Source organism: Phalacrocorax carbo, chromosome 1, assembly GCF_963921805.1.
Source record: "Phalacrocorax carbo chromosome 1, bPhaCar2.1, whole genome shotgun sequence".
Classification (NCBI taxonomy): Eukaryota; Metazoa; Chordata; class Aves; order Suliformes; family Phalacrocoracidae; genus Phalacrocorax; species Phalacrocorax carbo.
Genome location: NC_087513.1, coordinates 186,493,895 through 186,513,004, shown reverse-complemented (window position 1 = coordinate 186,513,004; position 19,110 = coordinate 186,493,895). Strand labels below are relative to the sequence as shown.

General features: G+C 42.4%; 1 protein-coding gene across 2 annotated transcripts; it reads left to right on the top strand.

Annotated features, from left to right (window-relative positions):
- The first annotated feature begins 3,893 nt into the window (after window positions 1-3,893).
- On the top strand, window positions 3,894-17,959 carry ESD (esterase D). Of its 2 annotated transcripts, XM_064440859.1 has the most exons (10): window positions 3,894-4,002; window positions 4,553-4,628; window positions 5,150-5,225; window positions 6,207-6,295; window positions 8,077-8,175; window positions 10,820-10,944; window positions 11,980-12,099; window positions 14,587-14,685; window positions 16,518-16,685; window positions 17,734-17,959. In XM_064440859.1, exons 3-10 carry the CDS (start codon window positions 5,158-5,160, stop codon window positions 17,812-17,814), a joined length of 849 nt encoding a protein of 282 aa, XP_064296929.1. In that variant the 5' UTR covers window positions 3,894-4,002; window positions 4,553-4,628; window positions 5,150-5,157; the 3' UTR covers window positions 17,815-17,959. The 2 variants fall into 2 exon arrangements, with proteins under 2 accessions (XP_064296929.1, XP_064296928.1); XM_064440858.1 differs by lacking the exon at window positions 3,894-4,002 and adding an exon at window positions 4,171-4,314 and having other exon boundaries at window positions 16,518-17,959.
- The last annotated feature ends 1,151 nt before the right edge of the window (window positions 17,960-19,110 follow it).

The window sequence follows — 19,110 nt, the reverse complement described above, 5'->3', positions numbered from 1 at the left end:
AACATGTGCTTAATTCTGCATTTTTCTGAAATGATACAAAAGTATTACTAATATTTCTTACTCACAATACTGTAATAAAAGAAGCATGCCTGGGTTTTTTCCCTAGAAAAGTTTTCATTGCTTTTACTGCTTCAGAGACAAATAATTTTTTTTTAGAAAATACTAACTTTTTCTAATTTCTTAACACAAATGGCTTATTTCTGCAACTGTAGAAATAATGAAAATAAGAAATGGAGCAAAGAAGAAAAAACTCTATGTAGGCAGATAAAATACGTGAGGATGTGTAGCTTCTAGCCTCTGCCATGGGTTTTGTTGACTAAGAAGCACCTTGGGGAAGTTGCAGAAAAAGTAAAGAACTGCCTTGAAGGGACAGTGGTTAATGACATAAGTTGCACCCACATGAAATCTTGACAGTATGGAAGGAAAGAAAAGAAAATAAACTTTGGAAGATCTAACTTTCACCTAAGACAAAAGGTAAGACAGATGGACGTGGTAAAGAAGGGGAAACAGAAAAATAAACCAATAATGATGAAGTAGCAGAAAATTCTCTTTTTCCCTGTGTAAAGTTTCTTGCTTGAAAGGCTGAAGACTTGAAGCAGATGATTGTGTCAGTACAGTCAGCATTGAATATACTGAGGGATAATACTGTTACCAGCCATATACGTCGCTTGGAAATGACCAATAGCATGGTATGAGACAGTTTAAGGCAATTTAGACAAATATTACATTAGAATAATAAATGACTAAATTATGAACAATTACTATTAAGAACACTGGAAAAGTTCTTTCCAGGAAAGAATGACATTCAAATGATCTCCTGGCAAAGCAGACAGTGAAGTGTGAGTTCAGTGCTCTGAGTAACCAAAGAGAAGATGAGATCCTATAAAAAAAGTTGAGAAAAAAATTACTGAAAAGCACCAGCAGGAGGTGGAATACACAGCTATTAGGTAGAAGAGGTTAGCAACTACCATCCTTAATTCAGACTACCGCAACAAAAACATTGGAAAAGCGTCTATCCAGATGCACAGCTGAGGGAAGGACTGTACTTACTGAAAAGAAAATGAGAAGGAATAATTTGGTACTATAAGCTTAAGACATACAGGTTGCTTGCCTACAACGTGGACGTGTCTTGCTCGAAACTTTATGGCAAATGTGTTTGAGTGGGTTGAAGCTAACAGTATGTTTCCCCAAGTACAGAAAGGATGGTGAAAATGTGGTGAAAAGGCAGAAAAACCCTTCCAATGGAATACAAAGCCATTCTTACAGATGCCAAAAGAAATGTTAGGCAGATAATGTGAAATCATATCTCACCACTGGATTAGATCAGCAGTAAAATGGCTGAAAGTACTGTGTGTGTAGGGGGAAGATACAGAAAGTATGTTGGAGAAGTATGTGTTGTACTTGGAATACAACTATAAAGTAATATGTAAGGCAAGAGTACATAAGCCAAGAGATTTTCCAAAGTGAGTACTTGTTATTCTTCTCTTTTAATATCCTCGTTTCTACTGGTTGCCTTGCTGCACCATTTAAGGAGAAGCCATTTCATGATGAAGGACAGGAAGCCCATTTCATATCTGTTTTTTTATAGATAATCTGAAATGATACATAGAATGATACCAAAATGAATTCACTGGTGACAGCTGCAGACACTGTCTCATAGGACACAGAAATGGCATTCTGGTTAAACAAATGTGCATAACCAAAGATACTGAAAAGATCAATACCACAGCACAGAAGAGACTGCACCACCTTGGCTCCCTGTACCTTACACTGTCCTCAGCACTATGCCAGTGTGTTTTCCATTCACACATCCTTACACACAACACATGTTCAGCTTTGTGTCATGAGAACAGCCCTCTGGAGGGCTGCGACACAGCTCTCACATTATTCACCTATGCGTTTCCTTCAGTCATTTTTGACTGGAAAGACATACAAAATAATGCTTATATCCTGATGGCATGGAGATGTGGGGAGGCCAAGTAAACTCATCAGGAGGCTGCCAGCTGGATCCTTCTGAATATATCACCCTGAAATGGGAGGAAATTGGGCAGAGGTTACCTAAGGGACTTGGACAGGAAGCCCAAGAACACATCAAAATCTTGTCAGCATCAGTGCTGAGTTAGGCAGATTTTATACTGACAAGAGAGAAATAGCTAAAAACAACTGTAGATATCATGGAAAATGAGATGTGAGTAATGACAGCTGACTATATAAACAAGAGAGAAAACAGACTGGCTAAAGCTTAGATCAAATAACAGACTAACTGGGCAGTATCTTGCTAGCGAGAGTAGGACATTAAGAAAGCTACAAAATGCACAGAGCTAGAGACGGAAGGAACAACCTGAAGAGTGTTTGAGAAATACTAGTGAAGAACACACTTTAACTTGCTTGACAGCAAACTAAATCTTCCAAAAGAAAAACTGAGAGAAGAGAGTTTAAACAGCTCAGAGACAGACTGTTTGTACCAGCTACATCTAAGTAGAGAGACAGGAGAGGAAAACTGCACTGGAAGGCCGGATGGGTGGCTCAGGTCCAGGGTCCAGCAGCCGCAGTCCAAACAGACCTGCTGGGGAAGAGTAGAAAGTAAGGGGGGGGACAGAGCTGCAGTGCAGTGAGAACTGCACCTTGCTAGGATTAGGATTAAAAATAGGAATAAATTATTGTTACATCAGCAAAGTAACAGATGATCAGACTGCAAAATGCTACAGGCAAAAATAGTTACTGTTAATGCAATACATGCTAGGAGACTAAAAGAGGGAGAGATCTTCGCTGAGGACATGTTTTTGGCATCCAATAGGTACATTTAATTGCAAACTTAAAGGAAAAAAAGACTCTAACAGCAGCAAGAAGAATTTGGCTTCTGAATAAGAGGAAAGCACTATCAAATATCATCTTTCCTTTATGATCTTGCCAGTGAGCTGCCATGACAAAAACTACCTGGACTAGAACTGGGTTTTATTATAAAACCATGAGTCTGTCAGGTGGCAGCTGCTATGAAATAGCTGAAATACTGAGGAGAGGTAAAACATTTAAAACTTAATGATGCTGTGGTCCAAGTTCAGGCTGCTTCAGCAACTTTTTTTCCCCCTTGAGGTTTTGGTGGTTGAGGGAAAATAATGCTCACAGAAATACTTGCTGCTCTGAACAGTTCACTATTGAAATTCTCACAAATTCAAATTCAAAGATTCTCTGGATTAACATTATTTTCTTAACTTTACAGTTGAAGATTTTCTCCTTCAGGGCTGGGAAGGCAACTTTGGCAGCCATGGGACAGGTAGGTGCCAAGGCCGCTCAGCTGCTCCCCTCTAGCACTGGGTGGAATCATAGAATGCCCTGAGTTGGAAGGGACCCACAGGGATCACTGAGTCCAACTCCCGTCCGTGCACAGGACAACCCCAAAATTCACATCATGTCTCTGAGGGCATTTTCCAAGTGCTTCTTGAATATCATCAGGCTTGGCGCCGTGACTGCCTCCCTGGAGAGCCTGTTCCAGTGCTCCACCGCCCTCTGGGTGAAGAACCTTTTCCTAATATCCAACCTAAACCTCCCCGGCACATCTTCCTGTCACTCCCTCGGGTCCTGTCACTGGTCACCAGAGAGATGAGCGCTGCCCCTCCTCCTCCCCTTGTGAGGAAGCTGCACACCGCGATGAGGTCTCCCCTCAGTCTCCGTTTCTCTAGGCTGAACAAACCAAGTGACTTTAGCCGTTCCTCATATGGTTTCCCCTCTAAACTGGAAGAGCTGGAGAAGCGCCTCAGGAGGAGGAGGAGAGCAGGACCTGCGGCCCCACAGCCGCGGCAGACCCCTCAGCTCCCCCCGGGGGCCATGTACTTCCCTCCCCCGTGGAGGCCGCGTCCCATCAGCCACCATGGCGGGCTGGAAGCGGCTGCCGGCGGGCCCCGCCGCGGGCCGGGGGCGGGCCGGGGCGGAGGGAAGCCGTGCCCGCTCGGGGCCGCCCCCTCGCCCGCCCCGTCCGCCGCCCGGCCCTGTCGCTCCTCCGCGGTAAGGGAGCAGGGGACGGGGGCGCCGGGCTGGGCGGCTGAGGGCGGTGGAGCGCCGGCCCTCGGTGCGGGGGCGAGCGGGGCGGCGGCGGCCTAGGGGGAGGGATGGCTGCCTGCGGGTGTAACCGAGGGCGGGAGGGTGAAAATGGAAGTACTGGAGAGCGAAAATGGAGGTACCGGAGAGAGCTGTGGTGCGGCGGGCGGTGCTGGGCATGTGGAAACGGACACGGGGTGTTGGAAAACAATGAACAGGCCCTGCGGGCTGTCCGTGGTGCGTGGCTTTTCTTGCCCGGCACACCATAGGAGTGCACAGGTAGGAGGGAGGGAATGTGTTCATTTCGGCGATTGTTACCTGATTTCTCCTCAGGATTTTCTTGTATGCCGACCCTTCGGGCCTCTTCCCATTCAGCTGACTATTGGCCTTACTGTCCATGCAAACTGACAGCGTCTCCGTTCTTGTCAGCCTTCCCGAGTTCCCTTAGCAAGTTTGCTACAAGTGCACTCCCAGTTGTTTTACAAGTCCCATGACTCTTTCTTTGTGTTTTTCATAGTGTTTCCAGTGGAAATAAGCCTTCTGCTTCTGTGTGAGGCCTGTGTTTCTCCTGTCGCCCAGGCTTTTAGAACAAGGTAATTGATTTCCATCAAAGATGATTACAGTCCTCAGTATTCTGGTAATTAGTGGCTGGATACTGGCACACACAGCGACGGAAAGGAGGGACAGGTTTCTCTCCTGCACGGGCATCATGGAGGTAGCAGCCTGTCCCCTTGTCCCAGGCAGCTCCAGGCTAACCGCAGCGCATGAAATTTCTTGTCCGTTAGCAGTGTTGGTAGACAAAAAGCAAGCTACGGTTACAATCACCTTTAGGTGATTGGAGATGTGGGTCTGTGGGACAGCAGGAAGGCTTTGTCAGCTTTGCTTACAGGAGTTCAGCTCCCCCTCCCCTCCATTTATATTGGGGAATAGAAAGTTAATGAAAGATCAGAAAGTGTTTGCAGGAGATTCTTTTTTTCTGAAAAACCGCGACATTAAGTGAAGATGCTTTAAGTTGTATTCAACTTTTCTGTTCTTGTAACTCACTATAAGTCCAGGAGTGTTTTATTTTCAAATTTAATTTGCTCTTTTTTTTTTTTTCTTTTTTTTTGTCCAGTTAAAGCCATGGCGCTGAAACAGGTTTCAAGCAACAAATGCTTTGAGGGTTTCCAGAAGGTGTTTGAACATGACAGGTAAACACTACAAAAGCAACTTAGACGTTTAGCATGGGGCAGTGATTCCATCCGACTATTGCTGTCAGTGTTCTCAGTCTGCAGGAAAATAGTGTGTTTAGTGAGAATTCCATACTGCGATATGGATATATGGAAATATCCATATTTCAGTAGGGAATGCTGTCTACTGCTGCTTTGGCTGTGTTCTTGCATTTCTGTGTTAATATTTAACGTGTCTAGTATACTTAGTGCTGCAGATCTGAGATGGGAAACCAGTACTTTTACCTTTGAAAATGAAGCTCCGTTACTTTGGGTTGTCCTGTTTGCAGCACAGAGATCTGCCATGTGTACAAAGTTCCATTCATTCTACTGGATATTTCACTTCTGTGCACTCTTAAAAAATGCTGTGAGCAGAGAGGTGCAGTAGATAGTCTTGTTTGATGAAGGTGAACAGAAAAGCATTGTGTTCTTCATTTCTGATCCAAAGAAGAAAAAAATTATTAGTTATGCTTAGATAAGCTTTTACTGACAATTTTAGGCTTTAATATTAATTGGGCAATGAGTTAGTCTGTAGACTTAGCAGACTGAAAACCTGTCTTGCTGGGGTGTGCTGTGTAGTATATGTTCTGCAAGTCATGTGGATGTGGCCTTCAGTAAAAATTACTTTCCAATTTAATAGACAAAGCTCAAGTTAAATATTGCTGGTGTTCAAAATTCAATTTTCAAACTGTTCCTGGTTAGCAGCACTGCAAAAATGTGGCTTATTTGTAAGTCTCTGTTTTAAGTATGTTGAGAACAAGGTAGGAAGGTTAGCTGTTGTCAATTCAAGGGGCTGATTACGCTGAGTTTTAAAATTGCTTTTTGCTTTATTTAACATAGTTGTTATAATTCACTGACCAAATCTCTCTTTGAAGGAATTGCATTGAATCAACTTTCTTTTTTTAATGTTAGTGACCTTGTTAATTAAGGAGTGGTGATAACAGGAATATTTTCTTAATACAGTGCAGAGCTAAAATGCAAAATGAAATTTGGAATCTACTTACCTCCAAAAGCAGAAACTGGAAAGTGTCCTGTGCTGTATTGGCTCTCGGGTAAGTAACATGAATTTTAGTAACTTAAAAGATAATCTTAAGCATGTTCAATAACTGTGCTACAGTTATTGAAAACCTGATGTAGAGGTACTACAGTGGCAGCTCTTGCATTCTACAAAAGATCATCTTCTGGAACACACGTTTACTTTGAGTGTATTGTGATAAAGTTGGATGCAGCAGGCCTCAGGGGGTAGCCTACCAGATAGTGTTCTGAAATATGTTTGAAATGTTCTACCCTGTTGTTCTAAAGTGTACATATTTTATGTTCTAAACCATATACATTGAAAGGCTCTCCTGAGAGGTCTTCCCACTGGGACACTTCCTGCTTTCCTTTGTCTATGACAGACTGCTTCAGCTAACATGAATGGCGGCAAATCTAGCCCATGGGAGCCCACAGAGTTGTCCTCTGGACACCACCTTCATTCTGAGTGATATTTTGCAGGGAGCAACTGGTGAACTTGGAAAGGGAGGTGCTGTTAGCTGCCTTGGCGCAAGCACGCCTAGAAAGAGGTAACCCTGTTGGGTCAGAAAGGGCCAAGGGCTGAAGAGGGTTGTGTGGCAGGAGTGAAGTTGTCTCATCCACAGCATCGTTCCTTCATCTCTCCAGCTCCTGCTGTGTCTTATCCAGCTGCTCTCGTGCTGGATGTAAGGCAAGCTGGGATGAGATTGTATGGAGAAACATGTGCTCTCAGTTATCTGGCTTTGTTCCTCTGCCCTATTCCTGTCATCTCCCACAGAGCTGGGTCTTGCACCAAAAATGCATAAATAATGTTAAGGTATCGCTTCCAGAATGGTCAGATTTATGTTGGTGATGGCTCCAGGATTAATGGCATCTTCTTTTTTTTTTTTTCCTATTATTCAAAATGAAAAGCAGAAGCTCTGTCCGTTCTGTAATTTTAGGGGTTACTTTACTGAGACTTGTGTTTAGAAAGTTGAAAGATTAACTGGTAGTGTGGAGACTTTATTCCTTGTATCTATTCTTTTCACAAAATAGCTAGTAGGTCTGATTTGTTGAGTGACAGTGGACTGGGTAAAATGTTTGTCCTTGAAGTTGGAAGCGTCAAAATTGTCTGAAGAGCTCCAAGTCATGTAGCACATTTATTTTCTGAATCTAAACCATGCTGTCTTGGCTAGTGTATCAGGCGAAATAGGTTATTTGCAACTTGTCCTCAGAGAAAACTAGAACTGTTAACCCCTCTCTAATGGCACAGTGCAGAAAAACTGAAATATTGGTGTGCAGTATTATTTATTTGTAATTGGACTTCAGTCAGGCCTGCTGGAGTACAAAGGACATGGATTGCTGTGGGTTTTAGAGCCAGTGTGCTTATGGGCCTTTATCCCATCTAAAAGATGTAGGATTTGTCAGACCACGTGTATAATTCTGTAATGTAAACAGCTGAAATGGCAGCAGAGAGAAAGATTTAGTTGCAGGGTTAGATGTCAGAAGTTAACAATATTAATCTTAGCAACAGTGTCTGTAGTCAATGGATTTAAATATGGAGTACATGAGGAAACTGCATATGCCACATGAGTAGGTGCTTGTGGGGGTACAGAGTACACACTGACCTGTTTTTGGTCAAATATAAGTGTGACTAGACGTGAAAGTGCAACTGTGTCTGTTTCTGTGGGTTATCAAGTACTGTTGCACTTAGTGAAAAGACTTTTCCATGTTTATGGAGGTAGGAATCCCTCTTGTTTTTGAAAACCTTTTCTGTCAAAGAGGTTTTTGAAGCTGGTATGCTGTGAGCAATGTGTAACCAATGATATTTTTCTTTCTCTAGGGTTAACTTGCACAGAACAGAATTTTATAACAAAAGCTGGTTTTCATCAGGCTGCAGCTGAACACGGCCTTATTGTAGTCGCACCAGACACAAGCCCGCGTAAGTTTTAACAAGAGACATAACAGTTGTTAGGCTGAAGTACCCTGTCTTTATCCTCAAAGAATGGAGTGCTACAGTTTGCTACAAAGTATGTTCCCCACCTGAGTCAGAATATGACCTCACCTCTGTATCTTGCGTTGTTTGCTAGATTATGTTGTCTATATTTTTAATAACATGATAGTGAAGGCCTGACATTTGAAACTCTTTTATTGTAATGACACTAAAACTAGGACATAGGGGCCATTGAATTCAGCATGAAGGAGGAGAGGGAAGAAAAGGAAAACAAGACACATGTGTTACCAGAGACGCTTGCCTGCTCTTTGTGGCTTGCTGAGACTTTAAAAAATCTGCAGAACTCTGTTGTCACACAAAGCCATAATGTTTACTCTTTATTGTATTGTCTTCTAAAGCCTGTTAAATACATGTCTCCAGAGGATTCCAATACTTAGAAAAGCAAACCAAAAAACCTTCCCCCCTGCAGCTGCAATAGAATATTGATGAATGGCTTTTTAAAATGTGCGCTGTTATTTGTATAAGGCCGAGCTTATGTCTGCATGGGAAACCTGAAAATGGTGGATCTGCAGTTACTGGAAATACAGTCTTTTGGGGATTCAGTGTATTATGTTTAGTATTTGCTGGATTCTGCTGAAGTCTCATGAATGCTGTATAGAAAGGTGGCAGTCTTCTAATATTTCCAAAGCTCTAGTGGGTCAGATCTGAACACAGGTAATATGGGAATGAAGTAATGTTCTTTCCAGAAAATATTTTTCACATCCAGGTTTTGAAGTTGTGTCAGGTCAAAGAACAGAAATGCATGTTTCTAATGAAGAAGAGGGACAGAAGAGCAAAACTTGTGTATTAATGAACTTTACACTTCGTTGTTGCTATTTGCTGCAGAATAGAGATCGGCAATTAGCCTTTGCATTATTCACACTGGGACTTGTTTTTAGTGTTGTCTGTGTAAGTTGTCTCTGTCAATGTGTAACTGCATTTGCATAGTTCATTGCTTTGTCCGTTTTCTTTTAAAATCCTCTTTGCAGCTTCTGTCTTGCCTTTTAGTCTAATAACTGATCAGGATTGCTCATGCTATTCAGGTGAATTTCAGTGCGTGTTTCATATTATACTCTTCCATTTTAGCTCAGAGCCCCCAGACGTTCTTAGATCTCTTTGAGCTGTCTGGAGAAACAAGTGAAGAGCTGTTCAAATGGAATCAGAAATTAAGAGATCTGAGCATATGTAGTGAAAACGCTTACATGTGCTTTTTAACTGTGTAGTTATGACTACATGAGAACTACCTTCCAGGGGCTAGGAGATGTATCTGGGTGGGGAAAAAGACTGCCTGAAAACATGAAAAGTCTGGCATTACTTTTCATTTTTCATAGGGGTTTGCTTTTCCAGACAGGTGTGCTGAGCAGTATTTTGCAGGTTCCTTTTCACACTTCTTTTTTCAAGGCTTCCCTTAAGTTTCTTTTAGCAGAATCAGCATTGCCTTTGTTGCCTGGCAGGACTTTCTGAGTTTTTTTCTATCTCTGAGGGACCAAAGATAGACTTTTTATGTCCAACATGTTGTGTAAGCACCCCAAGTCCCTGTGACTGCTGGACTGTTAAGTTACAAAATCACTCAGTGTTCAAGGGCATGTCACTGGAGCAAACTCAACTCTGATCCATGTGAAAATCTGATTTCAGACTGTGAAAGGGTGGTAGGTATCTCTGCACAAATTCTCAGGGACTGTCATATAACACATGGTTTGCAATCTAATGTGACAGTGGTGAAAGCCCATGTAATTCCAGATTGCAGAAATTGGGAACATTTTGGAGAAAGGGAGGCCATTATTTCCCATCACATATACCTTGAAATATTACATTCTGTTCTGCAGACCAGGCTGGTAAATCATGGGCTAATCAAAGGGAGAGTAAGGGAGGACTTGATGGGATCTACTGACTTTCAAGGACACATCTGCAAATTTAGTTTGAAAGTGTAGCCTTGGAAAAGAGGATACAACCCTGCAGTTATTTAAAGAAGAAATTGAGTTTTTATGGGAGTTATAGGTGGGAGCAATGAAATGAATTTCAGAAAATGTAGAGTTATATACTTTAAAAATGACAGAAACTGTTATTTTGCTGTTGAATGTTAAGAAGGGAGGTGTAGCAGGTGTTATTTGAAGCACACAAACTGGTCTGGACACACCATTTGGTGATATACAGTTCTTCCCTTCTGGGGCAAAGAAAACTTTCTACAGTTTCTCGTATAGTTTCTTATACTTGACAGGGTGAGGTCTAATAACTGAAATAAGCTGATAGCAGCAATTAACAAGTGCCAACTTTTCAATAAGTCCCTGGGTAAAATGGGGGAAGCTTTACAGAATTAGTTTAGGATAGATCTGTGTGTTATATTTATTTATGAAAGAATACTGAAACAAGTTAGAAGTTGGATACATGTGTACGTAAGTGGCATTTTGAAAGCGTAGTTGAGATAACGCTTGAAGATGCTGTACTAACGAATTAAAATCTGAATTATCGGTGGGGTAGAAACGTGTTGATTGAGGAACTCATGTCCCGAGTCTCTGATCTGTCTGTCAGGTTCTCCAACTCTGAACATCTAGTAATGGAAAGACAGTAACTATAGAAACAATTTTCATGATAGGTGGCTGCAATATTGAAGGAGAAGATGAAAGCTGGGATTTTGGCACTGGTGCTGGTTTTTATGTGGATGCCACTGAAGATCCTTGGAAAACAAACTATAGGATGTATTCCTACATAAAGGATGAGGTAACTTTGCTGCTGGGTTCTCCTGGTGGTGTTGGATAAGATAAAGAAGGGGTGTGGTTCAGTCATGCTGTGTTCCTAGTACTAAAGCTTGTTTAAGGTGATCTTGATAGCCTATGCATGGTTTGTCATATTCTTGCTTTCCTCTTTTTATAAAAATAATTTATTATTTCCTTCTTTAATCCTTGATTATTTCAGTGATTGGATTTATCCAGCTGCTAGGCCTTTCCCCACCAAACAGATATTGTCCTAGAACTGAGGAGGGAGAGGACCGCAGCACAGAGATGATAACACCTGGCAGGGCTTGAGCAGGAACTCCTTGAGTCTGCTTCCCTGCCGGAGGTGCCACAGGGTTGGCCTGCCCTTCTAATCTTGATTCATTTGTTGTGCAATCCTGACTCTTGTAAAATCTCTGCTCTGCTGCTTCTGAAACAACCCACGGCATTTCACTGCCCCCAGTACTTCAGTTGTATTGCTCATTTAGACTGTTTGCACTGCTTGTCTTGGGAGGGTGTGGTGGTGGTATTGTTTAGTTTTGGGTTGGTTTGTGTTTTTTTTTAAACTGGTGTAAAAGGAGATCCTTGAGATACATATTAGAAAGGTGAGTGTCCAGTTTACTCTGCATGTGGTTTGCGTTTGGATTAAAACTAAAGTTGATAGGAATACGGGAAGCAAATAATCTCCCAAAACCAATTGGTCATTCTGGTCACTTACAGGAGGAAATACAGATTTATGTATCTATTAAAATAAGACTATGTTTATTAGGAAGTTCCCACGCCTTGTGTTATAGGGTTATTATAGATTTCTATAGAGATACCTTGAGTTAGTTATTATCAGATGAATTGTTTCCTTTTGATTTTACAGTCCTGTTCAAATTGCTTTCAGGCCACGATCACAAATGTCAGGCTAGAACCAAAGATGTGCCTTTGGTTTCAGTGGCTTCCTGGCATTAAAATGTGTTCGTTATTTGTGTGCTTTTTTTTCCCAAGCATACCAAAGTTGCTTTAACATTTTTATTACACCGTTGTTCCTTTACAGCTGCCTAAACTAATAAATGCCAATTTTCCAACGGACCCTGAACGGATGTCTATTTTTGGGCATTCCATGGGAGGTCATGGAGCTCTTATTCTTGCTCTGAAGAATCCTGGGAAGTACAAAGTAAGATATAATACAGCTTATATGAGGTGTGCTAAGGCTTATACAGATTTCTATGGAGGTGAAGAAAGAAAACGTACCACCAAGTTCTGTTATAGCATTAAATAGACAAATAGTTATAGTTGTAGCAGTTCATTGATACCTGGTATTAGAATATGGAAAATTGCCAGAAACACCACTCTGAAATGCGAGTATTAGTGAAATTTTAAAAAATATACAAATTTTAAAAGTTAAGAAAAGTTTGGTTTCTTTTGGATGACACTACAGCTCTTCCAAACCAATTGTTATATTTAAATGTAAACAGCCTCCTCCTAGCTCTGGAGTTAATTCATGCTGCTGATATTGTCTAGAAATCTGGTTGTGTGATTTGCGATATCATTCCAAATCTTGTCGTGTTCATCTTGGAGCTTTTATTACCAGCAAACCTTTTAGCCACTGTTATATGTGTGTTTGCTTAGAATTTACTACAGAGTCTGTTAACTCCAGCTGACAGCAAGTGTAACTGTAAGCATCTGAACTGCACATGGAATAGTATCTGGAGGACGTTTCCTCCCCCCTGCTTTTTTACCGTGCCTGAGATTTGCATGTCAGCTTTCCTAAGGATTGATTGTTGGAGTATTTGAGGTTATCTGCGGTTGTGTTAATTTCTACTTGAACCTAAATCAAACATGCTGGAACTGATTTGCCTTTCCTTTATACTCATGAGGGTTGAGAGAAATTTTGTTGTTCTCTTTGGAGATACGCTTATGTAAAATGCATTTCTGAGGGAGAATCAGGCATTGGTGTTAGAGGTGAGGGGCTCTGCCTTTGTGGATCAGTCCTTTCATGGGCAGTCCTGTCCCTGCGCTTTGTGCCAGCTGCTGCAAAAATGGAACCGCATTTTTGAAAATAGCATAACATTGTGTGAGGTTTAACAAGGCCAAATTCCAGGTCCTGCACTTTGGTCACAACAACCCCATGCAACGCTACAGGCTTGGGGAAGGGTGGCTGGAAAGTTGCCTGGTGGAGAAGGACCTGGGGGTGCTGGCCGACAGCCGGCTGAACATGAGCCAGCAGTGTGCCCAGGTGGCCAAGAAGGCCAACAGTATTCTGGCTTGTATCTGGAATAGTGTGGCCAGCAGAAGTAGGGAAGTAATCGTGCCCCTGTACTCGGCACTGGTGAGGCCACACCTTGAATATTGTGTTCAGTTTTGGGCTCCTCACTACAAGAAGGACATCGAGGTGCTGGAGCGTGTCGAGAGAAGGGCAGTGAAGCTGGTGAAGGGTCTGGAGCACGTGTCTTATGAGGAGCGGCTGAGGGAGCTGGGGTTGTTTAGTCTGGAGAAGAGGAGGCTGAGGGGGAGACCTTATTGCTCTCTACAACTACCTGAAAGGAGGCTGCAGCGAGGTGGGTGTTGGTCTCTTCTCCCAGGTCACTAGCGATAAAACGAGAGGAAATGGCCTCAAGCTGCATCAGGGGAGGTTTAGATTGGATATTAGGAAAAATTTCTTTACTGAGAGAGCGGTCAGGCACTGGAACAGGCTGCCCAGAGAGGTGGTGGAGTCACCATCCCTGGAGGTATTTAAAAGATGTGTAGGCGCGGCACTTCAGGGCATGATTTGGGAGACATGGTAGTGTTGGGTTGACAGTTGGAGTTGATGGTCCTAGAAGTCTTTTTCCAACCTTTATGATTCTATGATTTGCTCAGTGTCATTGGCTTGGTATTGTAAGAGAGTTGAATGTAGGATAAAGCTTTATTTTCAGCTCTTCTTATATTTTTGGACCAGTAGTTCAGGAATTTACATTTTTACTGTTGGCACTTACCTGTTAATTGTATTATCTAAAAAAATTAAACATTAAATTGAAAATACCAACATCCAGGTGAGCTGGCAGTGGCTCAGATGGTTTGTTGCTATTTCTTGCAAGACATAAGAGTGGAAATCTTGATGTCCCAGGGCCAAATACAAAAGAAGAATCTAAGAATAGGGCTTGGACTTCTGACACCAGTAGCTGGAGTTGTGATCTGAAATGTGCTTTTCTTGACCCCTGATCCTGGAGGTACCTAAATTCATGGGACACTGTTGCAGGCTTACACTGGCTGAGCAGCCCCATGCTTCAGGATTTTGTTATTCTCTGCCAAAATCCAGTGGGAGATGAATTGGTCCCACGCTCTGGCCATGCTGACCCAACAGCAGAGTTGAGACCCTTCTCTGCTGCTTAAGCGAACTCCAGCCAACATCTCCCAACAAGGAAAGGAACAGGGCACCTAACCCTACCTTTTGTAGCTTGGCCGATGTGCAAAAAGGAAAGCAAAACTGTGGGGCTAGAAAGAACGAATAAAAGGGAAGTAAGATAATGGTTAGGGCACCTGGCTCAGAGGATTGAGGGAGTCCTGGCTTCTTGCAGTAACTTCAAAACAATTTTTGAAAAGGCTTCTTGTTAGCTTGTTAGTTAGCAGAAATCAGTTTCCTTAATTCATATGTTTTTCTTCATGCTTTCTTTCTCAACAGTCTGTATCAGCATTTGCTCCTATCTGTAACCCAATTCAGTGTCAGTGGGGGAAGAAAGCCCTTGGTGGATATCTGGGATCAGATGTAAGCAAATGGGAGGTATGTGTCTGCAGCTGCAGTCCTTTAATAACACATGAATCGAGTGATCTGTAAATACGCCGCAGCAGGAGTCTGGGACAAAACTCTGGGGTCCCTCTGAGCTGGTACTGCTGTTTTACTACACCCCTAAGCCTGGATAAGCATTGCATGTTTCTGGTGGGTATAACCTGCAGTTGTCTGATGGTGTTTATAACAAATGTAATGAGGTAGAAGGCTTTCATCAAATTGACTGAATTCCTCCCTGTTTTAGGGTGATCTTAAAATCTGGGCTAAGAAGAATTATGAGCCATCTGAGACTCTCTTAATGAGTGAAAGCAATGAGCAGTTTAAAAGAGTTCGGCTATGGCCTGTCTCTCCAAAACTCAGTTCTCAATATACAAAAACAGCTGTTTTTTTGTAGTAGCCTGTTGGAGGCAGCTAGAAGAGGACCCCATTGGATACTTGGAAATTGGTATCCTGTAGAACAGGATTAAACCAGACAAAGATTGATTTTTAGCTCCGGGGCCCTAATGTTGAAATATGACTAGCCATATATGAATGGCTGAGACACAAAGAAGTTTGTGTCCATGTTGCTGCGTTATTTGGGCAGCCCTTCAGTGTTTTTAATATCAGCATAAACACTGCACTGTATTTCTAGAATCAAGTTAAAAGGGATCATTGTGACCAGTTATTCTATTTTCCTTGTAAATAAACATAAGCTGCAGTTAAACTCCTTGTAAACTGGATTAAAGTATCTCCTAGGAAGACATTCAGGTCTGACTAAAACATTGCAGGGATGGAGAGTGCTAGCTGCTTTCACAGTTGTTAATAACAGTAGTTTGTATATTTAGAAATCACGAGTGAAACTTGCTTACACTTAACATAATTTATATTGAAAAATAAAAAAAGTTTTCTGGCCCCTTAACTTGCTTGGGAGCTCTTCTGCAAACCCAGTCCAGTAGATCAACAGCAGGCATCAGGAATTGACTCAGATCTGCCTTTGGCACAGACATACGACCTCTGATGTCTGTATTTCTGCTTAAAATTGCTGTGTAAATATGTGCAAGGATCATTTTACACCACGGCCACAGTGCTTGGCTGAGTCCAACTCCCATTTCCATTGCAGTGTCATTTCTGGATCTGGTGGCATCCTGGAAGCACAGCTCTGATGCCTTGGTGTAGGACTTTGCACTTTGCTGTCTGTTGGCGATCTCTCTTCTCCACTGCCTTAAACGCTTCTCTACCTTTTTAAAGGATTTTTTTTTTTTTTGAGCACACACCAAGCACAGAACCCCACAGGAAACACATTCCCCATTCACAATTACATTTTGATACATGTATATTAGCGGTCTTTAATTTATGCAGCGTGTGCCATTTTTGTTTCTCGGTTGCACAAAGTTTTCTTGTCAAATTATCATGGTAACCTTCAGGTTAAATGCCTTCCATGAGCATAGTTGTGTTACACTGGTGTTTTGACCTTTAGCTGCCAAAATAGTTACATCGAGATACTGAGTTATTCTGGCAGGCTGTAGTTTCTGTAGAAGCATGTGAATCGGTACTAGATTATATTGTTCTTTTTCAATTCTGTATGATTTTAGCTCTGGCCTGGATGTTCTGTTTGGTCAAACAGCCAGCTTGGTAACTACTTAGGTCACACTGTTTGCCCTTTTTAAAACATGGGTATTACTTTTCACTCATCTGAAATTTCCCCAGTGTTTTGCTCTTCTACAGTGTAATTTGGTGTCCCGATCAGTACCACCCACTACTCTATATGCCATTCTTTTCTTGCAGTTAGCAAATTTAACCCAGTCTGAGGTAAGGAACTGAACATTGTTTCTCTCTTATTTCTGCAGGCATATGATGCTACACAACTTGTGAAATCCTATCCAGACTCTCACCTGGACATCTTGATTGATCAAGGCAAAGATGACCAGTTCCTATCGGCGGGCCAGTTATTGCCTGATAACTTCATTGCTGCCTGCACAGAGCGGAAAATCCCAGTAGTCTTCAGACTGCAGCAGGCAAGTTGCTTCTGCACTCCTTGATTGTTGGGTTGTAGCTTTGTGATTTTTGGGTCTGTGTGGTGCAGGTAGTGAAGAGAGCGTCTCTTAGTGGGGCGTGCTGCCACTTGACTGTGAGTCTGTCCCTGGCCAAGTGGGGAGGAGGGTGCAAAGTGACATTTTCCTTCCCGCCAGCCATCAAGGAGTGCAATATCCATCAGATTCAGCTGCATTTCACCACTAGGTGGGGTCACGGTTTTAGTTTCAACAAGGCGATCCCTTGATGGTAACTCAAGCAGCCAGTGGGCGGCTGAATTTTAATTTTTAATTAAAATTTTTAATAAGTGTCACAGTCACTCTATGGACAACGTGACAGACGTCCTTCTGCTGGATTCCTTATCTGTACTGTGGGTATTGTGTTCAGCGTAATACTTTGTGATTTAATTTGCATGTGTTTGTGTAGATCAGGAAAGGTGTGGAATTGCTTGAAATGTTAGATTCATTTAAACACCCAGGTGGAAGGATTGCTCTTTCCTGTAGTGCAGTGACCCAGAACAGCCCTGTCCGGAGAGCACCGGAGTCTTTGTAAGCAACTGACAGCTTCAAGTCAGACCCAGCCCTGCACCAAAAGATACAGTTAGTGCTGACAAAGTGGAGTAGTTCAGAGGTTTACATGTCACTTTAGCATAGTGCTGGAGCAACAATTCAGACGTGGGCTTGGTTCTCCTGATGCCCTGCGATTTACCGGTAAGACAATGCTGGTGAGGAGAACTGTCCTCTCAGATTGCGTCCTGCTCGCAAGTGACACTTGCTCTTGCCCATCTCCCACTTACGCCCCCAGATCAGGGCAGGTTAAGGTATATTCTGTTTGTTTAGCTTCCCAGTGTTCACATAGACTTCACCTGTTAGTTAGGTATCCTTTACAGTTTCTATATATAATACAAGTACTTTCGATTTCTTAAACCAGATCAAACCAGGAGAGTCATTAACTTTCCTAGAAGAGAGCTTAGCATGATTGCTTTGCCGTGAACTCTTTGTATTTGCTGATTTCTTTGTTGTTCTTTTCTAGGGTTACGATCACAGCTATTTTTTCATTGCTACATTTATTAATGACCACATCAAACACCATGCAAAATACCTCAATGCTTGAACGGTTTGGATGTGTGCGTCGTCTGTCTGACATGAATCAAGGGGTAGAGGTGAACTAAACAAAAATCATTTGCTGAAGTAGTGTCTGTAAAATGGAGTTCTTCTGATTGTACTGCTAAGAAAAATAAAAGTCCCACTTAATTTGATGTGTGTGCTTTAGAGTAAGCATTTCGAATGTTCTTGCATGCTCTGAAAACTCTCTCGATGCCATGAAGGTATCGCTGCATTCTCGGTCAAAATGGAGATTAGGAGATGAGTTAGTTTCAGGCTGTGAATGTGGGTATGTACTTGGGACCCCAAGGCAGTTTCTAGCGCAACTACGCAGAGACTGTGAGTAACAAGAGTGTGCCTCTTCAGCTAATTAAATACCAGGGTTCACTTCATCACTTAATGCTGAAGGAAGTCGTTAGTGGCACAATCAGCCAAGCTACTTAATTAATCTGAAGTGTTCGGTGTATTTTTGCTTGTCCTGTAAATACATTCCAAGGGCAAAGTCTGGTGGAGAATACAGACAGAAGCTTGCTGCGCAGAGTGCTTTACTGTCCTCTGCGTTATTAACCTCAGACAAGTAATCTGAAGAGTACGTCATGGGTGATACTGAAAGAAAAGGCCCGTACAAACCGCGTGAAGGAAGCAGTCTGTAGTAAAGGAGGTCTGTTGGGTTTTTTTCCCTCCACTTGCCTTTAATTGTTGCTGAGTGAGAAGGGCTTGTGGTGTGTGTCTGGGTTTCTTAGACTTCACAGGACTGAACAGAAACTGATAAATACATCTGAAGACAGCAGGCCCTAGCTATAGGTCATCTGTTATTCTTGAAAATGAGTGTGCTTATTTCACAGTAGATGGCAGAATTTAGGCCTGACAGTTGTAGATCGAAAATAGTTCCCAGAGGTATAATCCCACCAGGTACGTTGTGTGGGGCAAGAACGCAGGTTGTTCCAGTGAGCTCTTCATCTTACGTTCAGGCAATCACTTGTAAACTCCGTGTTCCCGTGGGTCGGCTGAACCTGCATCGTTCCTCAAACATTGACTCGTTCTTGCCAGAGGTGATATGAGGGCAGACGTAGGAGCGGTTTGGTTTTGTAAGCAATGCTGCACGCTCTCCTGGGTCTCCGGCCCCATCTGGTTCTAGGTTGCAGTGAGGCTCATGCTGGGAATCCTCTTTTCAGTTTTGGTAATGGGCTTAAATTAGGTATTGCCTTCACTAGATCTTGCAACTACCTATTTCTGAAGTAAGCTTAGAACGCTGGGAATATACGACGGTGCACTGCAAGAGGTCTCTGAAATGCTGAACACACAA